Source organism: Scardinius erythrophthalmus (assembly GCF_964197995.2).
Source record: "Scardinius erythrophthalmus genome assembly, chromosome: 21".
Lineage (NCBI taxonomy): Eukaryota > Metazoa > Chordata > Actinopteri > Cypriniformes > Leuciscidae > Scardinius > Scardinius erythrophthalmus.
In genome coordinates this window covers 18,256,613-18,271,487 of record NC_138241.1, presented here as the reverse complement: position 1 = coordinate 18,271,487, position 14,875 = coordinate 18,256,613, and the positions used below count along the sequence as shown (strand labels likewise).

The 14,875-nt window shown below is 39.5% G+C and overlaps 2 protein-coding genes and 1 pseudogene across 4 annotated transcripts; all 3 read right to left on the bottom strand.

Moving 5' to 3' along the window:
• Window positions 1-349: 349 nt before the first annotated feature.
• On the bottom strand, window positions 350-1,647 carry LOC308682027 (glycine N-acyltransferase-like protein 3; the record flags this gene model as incomplete). The annotated part of the gene is made up of 5 exons (XM_081351453.1): window positions 1,512-1,647; window positions 1,312-1,416; window positions 1,097-1,217; window positions 893-1,016; window positions 350-749 (listed from the first exon to the last, which is right to left on the bottom strand). Exons 1-5 carry the CDS (start codon window positions 1,584-1,586, stop codon window positions 350-352), a joined length of 825 nt encoding a protein of 274 aa, XP_081207579.1. The 5' UTR covers window positions 1,587-1,647.
• A 4,456-nt stretch (window positions 1,648-6,103) lies between these two features.
• On the bottom strand, window positions 6,104-9,651 carry LOC308682320 (glycine N-acyltransferase-like). Of its 2 annotated transcripts, XM_081351984.1 has the most exons (6): window positions 9,469-9,639; window positions 9,153-9,269; window positions 8,954-9,062; window positions 8,734-8,860; window positions 6,646-7,020; window positions 6,104-6,329 (listed from the first exon to the last, which is right to left on the bottom strand). In XM_081351984.1, the coding sequence occupies exons 1-6, from the start codon at window positions 9,586-9,588 to the stop codon at window positions 6,275-6,277; spliced, it is 903 nt and encodes a 300-aa protein (XP_081208110.1). In that variant the 5' UTR covers window positions 9,589-9,639; the 3' UTR covers window positions 6,104-6,274. The 2 variants fall into 2 exon arrangements, with proteins under 2 accessions (XP_081208110.1, XP_081208109.1); XM_081351983.1 differs by lacking the exon at window positions 6,104-6,329 and having other exon boundaries at window positions 6,441-7,020; window positions 9,469-9,651.
• Window positions 9,652-11,416: 1,765 nt separating this feature from the next.
• Window positions 11,417-12,619, bottom strand: LOC308682113 (glycine N-acyltransferase-like protein 3; annotated as a pseudogene). The gene is made up of 5 exons: window positions 12,590-12,619; window positions 12,387-12,446; window positions 12,178-12,298; window positions 11,974-12,097; window positions 11,417-11,828 (listed from the first exon to the last, which is right to left on the bottom strand). The product of its transcript is annotated as a glycine N-acyltransferase-like protein 3 (transcript).
• Window positions 12,620-14,875: the final 2,256 nt, after the last annotated feature.

Sequence of the window (14,875 nt, the reverse complement as noted above, 5' to 3'; positions counted from 1 at the left end):
CCTTCTTTCATAAAACATATTTAGTGAACGTTCTAGAACACAATGTCATCATCAAAATGTGTAGAAAATGTTACAACTGTGTATAAAATAGATATTTTTATCATGACTGCACCTTTATGTAATCAGAGTTGCAAGGGGAGGAAAAGTCAATGTTTTTGATTAAAGATTACAGGTGCATATGAATTAAAAAAATAATGAGGTGCACGAATAAATCATTTATAATAAACAATGCCGTTTTTATACTAAACACTTCCATTAAAAAATGACAATTGTCAGGTTTTTTTTTTCATGCTGACATTCAAGGAGGGTTTTTTTCAGTCACATATAGGAGTAATAGTGAGTATTCATTCTAACAAATGAATTGGTACCAGGCAGCCCTATAAGAGCAGTCCTCTGTAAAACCAAGGCTTGTAAAAAGTTTGTAGGAAAGCTGATTGCATTCTTCAATGAAACAGTAAACAGGATAGCCCTGAGAATGGAGCTTCTTTGCCATTGTAGTGACCAGGGTTTTGGCATATCCCTTCCCACGGTGCTCTGGTAGAGTGTATAAAATTCCAAGTGCACAGTAATCATACAACAGTACCCAGGACACAGGCTGGTTGTTCTCATCTGTAATGCAGCATGTGGGGAAATGGCTGATGAGATTCAGGATGTTCCTGTAACCTTCGTCATTCCCACCAAATTTCCAAGTCTTGTTAACTACATCGGCATGCGACTCATTCAGGACAGACACTCTGGTCTCAAGGTCACTGAGGAAGGACACAAAGATTTTTAAGGGAAAATTTAAAGCATTATCAATCTTTTATTTAAATGCATATAATGCAACACAAATCGATACTTACGAGTTCATGACATAACCTTTTAAAACAGAATAATAGAGGGACCATCTTACCTGGTATCAGGCAAATGACTGGAATCAGATAATATCATAAGGTGCGCTAAGGAGAAACCTTTCATATTGACACCCCGAGAAGCAGCAATTTCCTTTAGCATTGGCGAATGACGTGTATCACATCCTAGAATTAATGTAATTAAAATAACCAGAAGTCGCATTAATGATATAATATATAATATAAAATTGGAGGAAAAGACATACCTCCTATTAAGAAGTATGTGCTCCAGTCAACTGCATTTTCCACAGTCAGCATTCTTCTCAGGACTTCTTCATCTGTACTGTAAAGAGTCACCTTCTTCACAAAGTCCTTTGCTCGATTATTCTAATGATTTCAGACGAACATTAGTGATGTTGACTATAAAGTGGTTTAGATTGACAAAGTTTTTGGATAGTTATTATAAACAACACAATCTCACATTTGGATCTGGTCGAACAATGATAGTGGTAAAAGCTGGCCACTTATCCACCAATACTTCCAAAGTGTGTGGTTTCCTGTTCATAGCAAAAACAAACCCATAAACCTAAAAAAAGAAAGAAAAAGATTAAATGTGACAGTAAAATCATTCGCGGATTACTGTGACATAAAATAAACATAGTAGCCTATAGGCCTTCTTACCTTTATGGATTTAGGCAGATGCGCATATAAAGTAGTCTCTGCTATTTTTAACTCATCTGAATTTAAAAATTTCATGTTTCATAGTAAAATCAGTCAATTCTTTAAAGTGAAACTTTTTTTGTCAGAGGTGGCAAATATGTCTTATCCAGACCAGACCAACAGGCTTGTTTGAGATGCGCCTTGCCTCGCCTTAAATATATGCGAGAGTAGACGGCTGCAGCGAGGGGAGGAGTGAAAAAAGTGCAGGCAAGACGGACAGATCTCTCTTCTCGCAGTGGATCTGACACCTGTGAGAATTAGGCGGATATCGCGGGATTCATGGGGAACATATAAAACCCCCGCCGTGTGGAAGTTGGCCCAGCTCGATCGAGCCCCTATAGAGCACAAGCACTAAGCAGGGTACCGGACCTGGTTGAAACACCCAATGTATTCTGGCACAGAGCCAACTCGGCGTCAACATCATCAGAATCTCCCCAAACCCAGTTAAGCAACACTCAGTGCTGGCCCGAGCCTTTTGGGGGCCCTAAGCAGAATTTGATTTGGGGGCCCCCTCCCACCATGCGGGGTCACCTGTTTGACAATTATTGACACAAATGTCACGCTATAATGTTACATTATAAATTAATACAATGAGGTTATGTATTAATACAAAACAAATACTAAAAATAGATAGGCCTACTTAAATAAAAAGTTTTAACTTTTTCTTTACTCTTTTACTAACTCTTTGAAACTTCTGAAAACAAACTGTCACGAACACATTAAATAAATTATTTGCAAAATATCCTCCAACGTTTTGCAACACTTTGCAGCTTGAATGATGTCTTGTATGAACATGACGGAGTATGTTTTTGTTTCCACTGTTCTATCGCGCCCGCGCCGTTACACACACACACGCACACACACACACACATACAACATACAACATATTCCAGCATTGTAATCTTGACATCGCAGCCTGTTCATTATAGCCGTAATAAAATAGTCAACCTAACATAAAAATTACGCTGCTCTGTTTAAATAGTCAGTAGGCTAATACATAGGCGTCACTAGGCCCTTTTTAGGGGGGCTTCAGCCCCCCTAAACTTCTGCCCAGCCCCCCTAAAAAATATTTGATTAATATATTTTTTATCGCTTCAGTCCCCTTTAAAAAAACTCATTTGAAACGGCGGCAAGCTGCGTCAAGTTCCGGCTCCTCCCCTTATCTGAGTCTGTTTGGATTTAGCGCATTTTTCAATCTGCAGGGGCGCCGAGCAGAGCGAGGTGTGTCGTGAGTGCATTTATTGATAGATTGCTATGATATTACATCTGCATCGGTGCAGTTCTTTGTCATTTATGCATTGCAGTTTACATAATGTTACTGGAGCATTGGGAGCAACACGGGACGGTTCGGTTTCTCATCCAATACCAATACGTTTCGCTGCGTTCACCTCATGGTTCACCTTCAGCCCTTATCAGTGTGATAGTGGTTTTTTTCTACAAAACAAAAATGAAGCGATTAACACCCATGAAAACATACTTTAGAAAACGATCATGATTTATTTTAATTTACTTTTTAAACTTTAAAACATATTATTTTGTATTTCGTTATTACATTATGCTGCCATGCACAGAAATGATTAAAGACACACATCATTGTCTGAAAGCACTAACGTTAGATGGCCTTGAGAGAGAAACATCATGTGGAGTTATTTTGTTTTGTATTAATAAATATAGTTTTGTATATATATATAATATAATAATGTGTGTGTATATATATATATATATATATATATATATATATATATATATATATATATATATATATATAATATAATAATGTATAATAATTAATATAATATATAATAATATAATAATAAAATATAAATATAATAATGAATCAGTAGAGGTGTATACATATATTAGAGTAAGAGTAGAGTAAAGGGATTTGTGGTTTTCTTTTAAGCACTTGATTTATAGAAGTGGCAAATTGATAATTCATGTTGTTATTTTTAATAAATAGAAATAAATATAGAACAGATTAATCATATTGCCAATAGACAGTTACATTAATACACGTTTAGCTGGTTAGTTAAATGATTTGAAATTAAATAGATTTTCACGGGGTGACTTGATGAATAACCAACCGTATTGTTGATTACAAAGCTTAAAAAATAAAATAAATAATTTATATTTCATTGTAGATGGACTTAGTTACCTAGCTTTCCTGGTAGCTTTGTCTGAGAAAATGATTCATAAATCAACCTATCAGTTGACCCTATGTTTACTTTTTCACTGACAGACAAAAATTAAAAGCCTGTATCAGTCAAAGCTCAGCTTTAGGAGGGGAAAAGACAGAGCAAGATAAAAACAAAGAGAAAAAGAGTGTGATGCTGATGAGGTGAGAAAAAAAACAGCTGCCCGCACATGGTTTTAAAGCTATTGTCATCCAATTTTTTTGGCCTTCAAAACATCTTAAAATGCACATATGTAGATCAGAGAAATCAAAATTTTCTCGGGGGAGCATGCCCCCGAACCCCCCTAAATACCTCACATTCGAGACCTCAGTGATTATATAACCCTGCCATATGCATGTTACTGGATGAATGAATGAAACTACTTAATAATGAGCATTAGACCATAAACTAACTTTTTTTTTTTTTTTTTTACATCATACCCTCATTGGGGGCTGAGCCCCCCTAAAATTAAAATCCTAGAATCGCCCCTGGGCTAATACAATTTGTACCATTCAGCGAAAGCACCGCTCCACTGCGATGTTTCCAAGCACTTTTTTGCGTGTGTGAAGAGGATGATTTTTTTCCGTCGATATTGGAACACGAGTGAAGTACAAAGGCTATAATAAAGAATAGTTTACCATCCAAATACATCGCGAGTGTTGATACATTTTGATTCTAATGAGAGAGATACGTGAGCCCAACGCCGCGTACTTTCACTTTCGTTTTAAATTATTTCGTTTTGGCTTGTTTATAGTTATTTTTTTTATTTTTGTTCTGTTCTGAATATTATTAATTTAAAGGATAAATCATTGATTTAAATGTCAATCATCAATCATTGATCAAATCAAATTTTTGTGACATGGCTTAACATTACCATGACTTTGCGCACGAATTGCCTATGCACGCGAGGTTATGCGCATGACTCAAACACTGGCAGACACAGCAGCAGTTGTAGGCAGGTATATTGATCATGAAATCAGAATTTTCTTGTCTTGAATTAGTCATTAATTCATTCATGTCACTTGTTTAAGATAATTAATATGTAAAAAATAAAATAAAAATCTGAGTAAAAAAAAAAAAAAAAAAAAAACTCGATTAAGCAGCCGCTTAGTTCGCTTATACCTCGGCCGGCTCTGGCAACACTACTAACTGGTGTGATATGGGGGAAAAATGCAGCAAACTTGTTGGTACTTTGAGAACATTGCCGGCTTATGAACGCGGGCATAATAAAAGGGGCCACATGACATAGTTAATGTGAATATTATCAACCGCAGCTATTACTGCAATACTAAATTGCCGCTATACGGCCTGGTTGAAACCATGGTAGAAACACGCGCCAACCGGCGACTTAGTCACCCAATGGCTGCTCAGCTCTCTCCTCCTGCACTGACAGAACATGTGGTGCGAACGAGGGAATGTCCAGGTTATAAAATCTCCAGAACCATACCCAGGAATGTGATCGACTGGCTCTGTCAGATGGGCGAGTGAACCTGTGAAAATTGTGTCATGGGCGGGGTCCACGTTCCTATTGGCCAGTCGGGTGAGCATCGTTTTGTCTTGGGAGTCGAACCCCTAGGAGTCGAACTGAATCATTATATGTTCGGTTCACCGGCATAGATGCCGCCTCTTCCTTAGTTGAGCACGGACACTCCAATGTTTGGGTAAGATGATGAGGGCTGTAGGATGACAATCTACAGCCTCCTGGATGAGTTCAAACCAATTAGACACTGTCTTTATTTGAGAAGTGGCATTTTCTTCACTTCTCATCGTAAATCATGCGTTATCTATTACATGGTGCAAAAAAAGCACTATATAAATGTAACAAATTATTATTATATGCACAAGACATCACATAACTACATTTTGCCTGATGTCAACATACAATAACACAGAGGAATTAATGCAGGTACTTGAATGAGAATTCAGCTTGAAAAAAAGCCTGCTCAGAAAGAAGCGAAATGATAAACAGATGACATAAAGCGCCAACTGTCTGCACTTTACATGTTTTTTTTTCCTCCTAATCCGTGCTTACATATTGTATTTTAATACATAGTCGGTATTAACCAGCAGTCCAAAAAGTCACTAGATTTGTCGCTTTTCATTAAAAAAAAGGTAAAGGGGTCTAAGTCACTAAAGTAGAATTACTTATTTATACAGAATTTACTCAGTTATTTTGAATTGTAATTATTTAACTGTATTTTTGATCAAATAAATACTGCTTTGATGAGCATAAGAGACTTCCTGAAGCATTTTAAAAAATCTTACCTACACTAAACCTTTGAATATGTACCATGTATACTATGTAGTCATAAAATCGCTCCCCTCACAATCTATTTGAAAGTGGTCACATGTTAATACCCTGTGTAAACACTCTTGTCTGACCACTAATGAACATCTTATTGCCAGGTATATACAGGGCCTAAAGGCGTTTACTCTCTTTAAATGACTTGAAGTTTTCCATTGGAGTCTTCCATCATGTTCTGTTGTTTACACATAGGTACAAAACGGTTTAATTGTGGTGGCCTACAAAGATGGATCACCCGCACACGCTCACTTCTTGAACTCACAGCAGATTAGGCCATTCTGGGAGAAATGGCTGCTTCGACTAGAAGAGTATGCAGAAAAATAAAACAGCTTACAAATCAAGCTGATGCTACACAATGTGTAGTTTAACTGTAAATATTTGTTTTACATGTGATATAAAGAATAAATAGTTGTGTTGTACACATTTTATTGATGGAATGGATTCCTTATTTAAATAAATCAATTGTTTTGGTTGTTGATGTAGATTTTGTTTTTAAAGTTGTAGTACATTATATCAGAAAACAGCTTTTACATAATACATAGCATTTCAGAAAGAAGCTAAACAATTCTGATTGGTTGTTCTGATTTGGCCCAATTAAAAATCATTAAATACAAACCAGGCTGCCTTGTAATCCGGTTCCTGTGTGAAACCCAGACTTGTAAAGAGCCTGTAGGATAACTGGTTCTCCTCCTCTATAAAACAGTACACTGGATAGCCTTGAGAGTGGAGTCTCTTTGACATAACGGTGACCAGTGCTTTTGCATAGCCTTTTCCTCTGTGTTCTGGAACCGTGTACAACATTCCCATAGCACAGGAGGGATAAGTTAATATCCATGCTACTGGTCGATCATCCTCGTCCAGGACACAACAAGAGGGAAAGTTCAAAATCATATTCTTAATCATTACTTTGCTGTGTTCACAGCCAAACTTCCAGGTACTGTTGACTAGTGCAAGATGAGACTCGTTGAGAGAAGACAGCTTCAGTGATAAACTGCAAGAAAAAGAAAACAAATTTTAGTTCAACCTGATATTCGTCACTAAAGGCAGGCTCACACTACAGAACTGAGGCTACGTGAATTGCCAGAGTGCTCACACTACACAACAATTTATCTTGTCGTCTTCTTGTCTTAGTAGCGCTCATACGAAACAACACAACGCCGAAATGGTGCACAAACTACAAGATCTTTGGCCAAGCGGCAACCCCGACCAACAACGAAAAATCTTTTTCTCACATGAATACATGCGAGACATTAGAGAGCCACTCAAGCTCGCTGCCCAAGTCATATGTACAGAAAAAAAGATCATACAAAAAAGAAATTTGGCCAGAAATAAACGCAGGTTGGAGGTCCATGTCTATTCAGCAAAAACTGATGGTAAATAAAATATATCATAATGTTAAGTATAGAGCAAAAAACACTTATTTACATTTTGTAAATATATTTTTTGTTAGATTCTTAGTATAAAACAATTATGATCAAATTGTCGCCTTGTATTCATGTAGGCCTACGTTTAGGTGCATGATATCACGCAGTTTACCACGTTGTTTCATCACTCGCACTACAAGATCACTTGGCGATAATATCAAACAGGTTCGAAAATTTCGCAACGTGTGTGACTGCTGGAGACAGACTCAGATCAGGTCGCTGACATGCTCATATTTGACAAGCTTCAGCGACAGCAACGAGCACCGATTTGGCGGCGGTCCAGGGGTTTTGTCACAGAGCTTGGAAATCTGTCTGCGACAGCAAAATCCAGCCCAAAGTCCTGTAGTGTGAGTGTGAGCCTGCCTTTAGGGGTCACACTTGTGAACCTTGGTGGTCAATACAGACCAAAGAAAATAAGGGTAATGTTTGTTTTTAATAAATTATTGCAGTATATTTTGTTTAATATGTTGTATTTTTAGGGGGGTTTATGGTAGTAAACAACATAACCTCTAAATTATACACTAAAATAACAAATATGAGAAAAACTAGATTAAAATGTTTGAGACAAACTTTATGTTGGCCATCCAGAAAGTTTGTAGTTGTTTAAAAAGCTTTAAGTTTTAAGTAGTTTTAGTTTGTTAAAAAGGTTTTTATAAATCCAATGCCTGGAAGGCAGGTTGGTGTCATCTAGTGGGAAACATAAAGAAAATCACATGCAATACCATTGTGCACTAGATGCAAATATATTCTTATAGGCTACTTAGTTACTTATAAAAATGTTTTCAGGCATTATCCCTTACTTTTATTAGGTTTTGCATTGGATATACACATTTTAGACATTATCAAAGAAGACTACTTCATTGTGGCTTATTTGTAGACTGTCCTCAAAAATTGCTTTGTATTTTCAAATTTCCCATTCACATCCAATGGCATTCATTTTTGACTGTTAAAATCATATGTCCATCATAAGACCATTTAACCTTTTCTGATCATGTCTACAATTTTTTTTTGTGTTCATATGTGGCACAAGTTTCGTACCATTTCAATGAAGTAAATTTTTTTTTTGAAAATTCAAAACATAAACTTTTCATTCTAAAATTACTGAAGACCAACAGAGGTTTAAGAGTGAGATACAATGATGATGACATCAATCTAAGAGTCATTAAAAGGTTACAGTGCTTGTACTCAGTGACAAATTACTGCAACATAGCTTGAACTATGAACTGCCATAAAATTGTGTCTGAAGTGTGGTGTTAATGATTACAGCGGATGTACTTCACCTATCAATTTGTGAACACTTTGATGGCTCACGAAGAACCAACTTGTGGCACACTAATTCTTTCTTCATGGGTACGCCTCTGTTTATAGCCACAAATTCCAGCATCTTTTCATGATGAAGCTCAGCAGCTTGAGACAAAAATTTCAATGGAAAAAGAGTTTGAGACCATTTCCGTGATTTATACTAATGCAAAAAAGACATGCAAAAAGAAATACAAGTACCTAAGGCAATATACATTTTCCAGTCAATGACATCTGTCTGTGCCAGCAGGTCTCTGAGGTAGACATCATTTTTTGAAAACACAGTCAAGTTTTTGAAAAGGTCTCCTGCCTGTAGAAAAAAGGAAACGGGTTGTTGAACCTATCTTAAGTATTGCAAAATTTCCAACCAATCACTAAAATTTTGCAATATTCCTTATACCTCACGAATTTCTGGTTTAATGAGTACAACTCTGAAGTCTGGCCACAGGTCAACAAACACACTAACAGGATCAGCGCTCTGTCCAGTTCTGCTGAGTTGAACAATACATCCATATACCTATATGTATCCAGGACAAAATACAATATTATATATACAAAGTTTACTGCTAACGCTGACAGTTGAGATGCATGTAGACCATAAAGCATTCTTTGAATTTTAGTAATTTTTTGTCATAAGTTTGGTAGCAAACTTATGCTGATGACATGATAATTTGAAGGTAAGCTACTTTATTAGCTCAATAAATGCTTTTTCAAACCTGCAGCGACTGTGGAAAGTAGTTTTTAAGTTCTACTTCCAGGGTCTTCAGATCCTCTGTAGTCAACTGACGCATTGTGAGGGGTGTCAGCGTGTCTACTGTATTGCTCGCGCAGTGCATTTAAAAGCCTCCGAACCATAGAGCAGACCAGGTTCCAGGGTTGCCAAGTCCGCTGTTTTTCCCGGAAATGGGCTACTTTTGAACTGTTGCCGCGGGTTGTTTTTTCTTCGCCGCGGATTAAAGTTTTGACATATTGCATAAATTGTGTTTGACTAAAATGCTTGTAATGAAATATTTTATATTTCACCATTGATAAAACTGTGCTAGATTTGAAGTTTTGTTGGTCACTGGTAGGCTATAGAGCCTTGAGCTGTGTTTATTATAGCCATAGTGCTTTAATTTTATATAGGCCTACCACTGACCATAAAATGTGTATTTTAGGTATGGGAATGAATGGCACAGACAGGCCTAGTTTGATTTTTGGTACGCATATTAACGCAGAGCTGGCAACCCTGCCCAGTACGTAGCCTACCAGGAAGGGATTGCTTTTTATGGGTTTGTAAAAGTTAAAGTTGAGAGTTCACAAGTGCTCACGCAACTCAACTCAAGCGCCCAACGTGGAATCGTTCCCGGATCGGGACCTTTATTTATTTCCTTTGTGAACAAAATTTAATTAGAATAGTTTTATGAAATATATATACACACACATATATGTTTAAAATGCCTGTAATTGAGAGATGTATATGGGAAAAGTTTTAATTTTGTACGTCTTCTACATGACAGATAAAATGCATTCTTTGTCAGAGCAATTTTAAAAATAAAACTTCAACTAGGCTGGTTTTATCAAAATACTTAAGACAATTCACAAAACCACACACCCAAACTGCAAAATACCTCATATATCCTGCAAAATGGAGCACTGCTACCAAAACTACATAGCATTATCAAAATCAAACTTTTGCTCGAAATGGCACACACTTCATTCATATTACCAGATTTTTGTCAAATCAACTACACACTGTTTGGCAAAATGAAAAGCACTCATCTTTAGTATGCTTTGCCATGATACTAAAATAGTTCAAATTGTAGAAAATTCTTCAGATATTTGCAGATACACACACATGCTGTTAAAACATTTTTACTTTTCACCAAACAAGTCAGTGCAACATATGCACAGCAGATATCTTTACATTGGACTAAACAAAAATATGCTCACAAAAAACAGTGTTAACAATTAACCATTGAGGTGTTTGGCCAGGTGGCACATGTATTGGCCAAGTAACCCATATAGTGTCATTTTGAATGGCAGTGCTTTGAAATGGCGTGTTAATTTATGTCAGATTGTTGTGTCTTATGCAGAGAACCGTGTTCAGGGCATTTAAAAAGTGCCATTTTTAATTGCAAAATGTGTGCAAAACAGAAAATGTGGTTAGACTTTTGGAGACTTGAGAAGAGCTTTTGCTCTATGTGTGTCAGTTTAAACAATTGTGGTGTACATGTCATTTTAGTGTGTTAGCAATTGGAAAAAAACTGTAGACATGACACAGATTTCCCCTACAGAGGCAAGTCATTACCCTATGTGTGCGTAATTGTCAATTCTGATGTTCAAATATAAGTTTGGTGGTTTACCTTCATTCATAAAACATATTTAGTGAAAGTTCTAGAACACAATGTCATCATCAAAATGTGTAGAAAATGTTACAACTGTGTATAAAATAGATATTTTTGTCATGACTGCACCTTTATGTAATCAGAGTTGCAAGGGGAGGAAAAGTCAATGTTTTTGATTAAAGATTACAGGTGCATATGAATTAAAAAAATAATGAGGTGCACGAATAAATCATTTATAATAAACAATGCCGTTTTTATACTAAACACTTCCATTAAAAAATGAGAATTGTCAGTTTTTTTTTTTTTCATGCTGACATTCAAGGAGGGTTTTTTTCACTCACATATAGGAGTAATAGTGAGTATTCATTCTAACAAATGAATTGGTACCAGGCAGCCCTATAAGAGCAGTCCTCTGTAAAACCAAGGCTTGTAAAAAGTTTGTAGGAAAGCTGATTGCATTCTTCAATGAAACAGTAAACAGGATAGCCCTGAGAATGGAGCTTCTTTGCCATTGTAGTGACCAGGGTTTGGGCATATCCCTTCCCACGGTGCTCTGGTAGAGTGTATAAAATTCCAAGTGCACAGTAATCATACTGTGGTTGTTCTCATCTGTAATGCAGCATGTGGGGAAATGGCTGATGAGATTCAGGATGTTCCTGTAACCTTCGTCATTCCCACCAAATTTCCAAGTCTTGTTAACTACATCGGCATGTGACTCATTCAGGACAGACACTCTGGTCTCAAGGTCACTATAAGGAAGGACGCAAAGATTTTTAAGGGAAAATTTAAAGCATTATCAATCTTTTATTTAAATGCATATAATGCAACACAAATCGATAATTACGAGTTCATGACATAACCTTTTAAAACAGAATAATAGAGGGACCATCTTACCTGGTATCAGGCAAATGACTGGAATCAGATAATATCATAAGGTGCGCTAAGGAGAAACCTTTCATATTGACACCCCGAGAAGCAGCAATTTCCTTTAGCATTGGCGAATGACGTGTATCACATCCTAGAATTAATGTAATTAAAATAACCGGAAGTCGCATTAATGATATAATATATAATATAAAATTGGAGGAAAAGACATACCTCCTATTAAGAAGTATGTGCTCCAGTCAACTGTATTTTCTACAGTCAGCATTCTTCTCAGGACTTCTTCATCTGTACTGTAAAGAGTCACCTTCTTCACAAAGTCCTTTGCTCGATTATTCTAATGATTTCAGACGAACATTAGTGATGTTGACTATAAAGTAATTGACAAAGTTTTTGGATAGTTATTATAAACAACACAATCTCACATTTGGATCTGGTCGAACAATGATAGTGGTAAAAGCTGGCCACTTATTTGGCCACACTAACTGGTGTGATATGCGGGAAAAATGCAGCAAACTTGTTGGTACTTTGAGAACATTGCCGGCTTATGAACACGGGCATAATAAAAGGGGCCACATGACATAACAGTTAATGTGAATATTATCAACCGCAGCTATTACTGCAGTACTTTGCCGCTATACGGCCTGGTTGAAACCATGGTAGAAACACGCGCCAACCGGCACCTTAGTCACCCAATGGCTGCTCAGCTCTCTCCTCCTGCACTGACAGAACATGTGGTGCGAACAAGGGAATGTCCAGGTTATAAAATCTCCAGAACCATACCCAGGAATGTGATCGACTGGCTCTGTCAGATGGGCGAGTAGTCTGCGTCTGTGTTCTTCGAGAGCGCCTCTCGATTGAGCGTTACTAGCCAGTCGTCGAGATAGTTCAGTATGCGCATCCCACTGAGCTTCAGGGGTGCGAGCGCTGCATTTATGCACATTGTAAATACGCAGGGGGCCAGAGCCAGCCCGAACGGCAACACTTTGAATTGGTATGCAACACCTTTGAATGCAAAATTCAGAAAGCGCCTGTGATGCGGGGCTATCTGAATGTGAAAGTATGCATCCTTCAGATCTACTGCGATGAAGTAATCCCCAGGCTGAATATGCGCGAAGATTTGCTTCACCGTAATCATCTTGAACACGCATTTCGCGAGCGCTTTGTTCAGTGATCTCAGGTCTAAGATGGGGCGCATACCTCCATCCTTTTTCGAGACTAGAAAATAGCGGCTGTAAAACCCACGATTTCTCTGTTCCCCGGGCACTATCTCTACTGCTTGTTTGGCCAGGAGAGAGGAGATTTCTGCCCGTAGCAGCGGGCACTCTGTTCTGATTCTTCTGACATAATCACGCTGCTGAAGTGGGGTGGTCAGCGAATGAACTAGCCGCGTTTTACAGTGTTGATTACCCAATCTGACGCCGCTGGGAGTGTCGACCACACGCTCAGGTGGCTCAATAGAGGGGGCATTAACACATGCTGCGGCGGGGGCTGCGCGCCAGCTGCCGGCGAGCATTGACAGCTATATGAGTGGCCGGTGACTCGTCCCCGGCTCTTTGCACAGGGACACATGAAATCACATCCTCGGGTTGCCCCGGGCTTCCTCTCTGCGAAGCGTCTCCCAGAGGAGAGGCTTCGCTTCTGTCGCGGGTAATAGTCAAGGGAGGAAAAGAGCTGAGATGTAATGCTTTATGTTTATTGAAACAGAACACATCGGTTTCATAACATTGAAAACAACATTTTTGGGCTTCACTGTAGGTTGCCGAGGGAACTCTGAGTGGGAACACGCCCTTTTCGCTGCAGGTCCGTTGTCGTGCACGGCCCGTGCTCTCTTCCTCCTGGCACGAACATCAGGAACGCTGCCCCTTCTTGTCCGCCAGCCGCCCTTGGCTGCTAGAGGCCGGTTTCGTGCTGAAACGGAGCTTCCTGAATTCTATCCCGCTCGGGGATGCATGCCTGGCGTATCCAGCCGGACGCTGAGCCGAGGACGATCTAGACCTCGCTCTAGGAGGGGCTTGAGACCGTTTAGGTAGGAGATGCGGCATCATCTTTGATTGTTTCAGAGTCGTACTTCTCAGAAAAAGCCTCGACTGCAACGCCGAAAAGAACCGACGGGCTTACCGGTGCGTCCAGGAGCTGTTTCTTCTCAGAATCATGCATCTCCGTCAACGTCAGCCACAGGTGACGATGCAACACCACGAGGCTGCCCATATTACGGCCGATACCCTGCGCAACCTTTTTAGAGGCGGCCAGAGCAAGATCTGGGGCCGTGCGCAGCTTCCTGAGATACTTGGGGTCCGGGCCTTCCTCGTCCAGGGACCCCAAGAGTGGAGTTTGAAAGACCTGCAGGATTGCCATTGTGTGGAGGGCAGATGCTGCATGTCCAACTGAGATGTATGCCTTCTCGGCGATGTGGGCAGTGACTCTACATGACTTGGAAGGCAATGAGGCGGTTTTCCATCCGGGAGAAGGACACAGGTGGGCCGCGACAGCGTCCTCGACGGGAGGCAGTCCCGTGTAACCCAATTTCTCCGCCCATTCCACTGTAGTAAGTAGCTGGGTACCCTGTGCATTGGCTCGGGCAGGCTGAGTGAGGGGAGCGCCATGACCGGGTGAGCTCCTCGTGGAGCTCAGGGAAAAAGGGCGCGGGTCTCTGAGGGGCGTCCGCCTGACGGCCCGCACCGAGGAAGGACCCGTCCATCCACTTACTAGACGGCTGTTCTTTGGGGGCTGACCAGTCCAGCTCCAAGTCTGCTACTGCCTCCGTGAGAATAGCCATGAGCTCCGCATCCAGCGAGGTCGGGGCGGCTTCTGAAGGAGCCTCAGACCACGCTCCCGGGTCGGAGGCACTCGTGGACATGGCGTCGTCCTCACTATACCCGAAAGATACCATTTCCCGCGCCTCCTTCGGAGG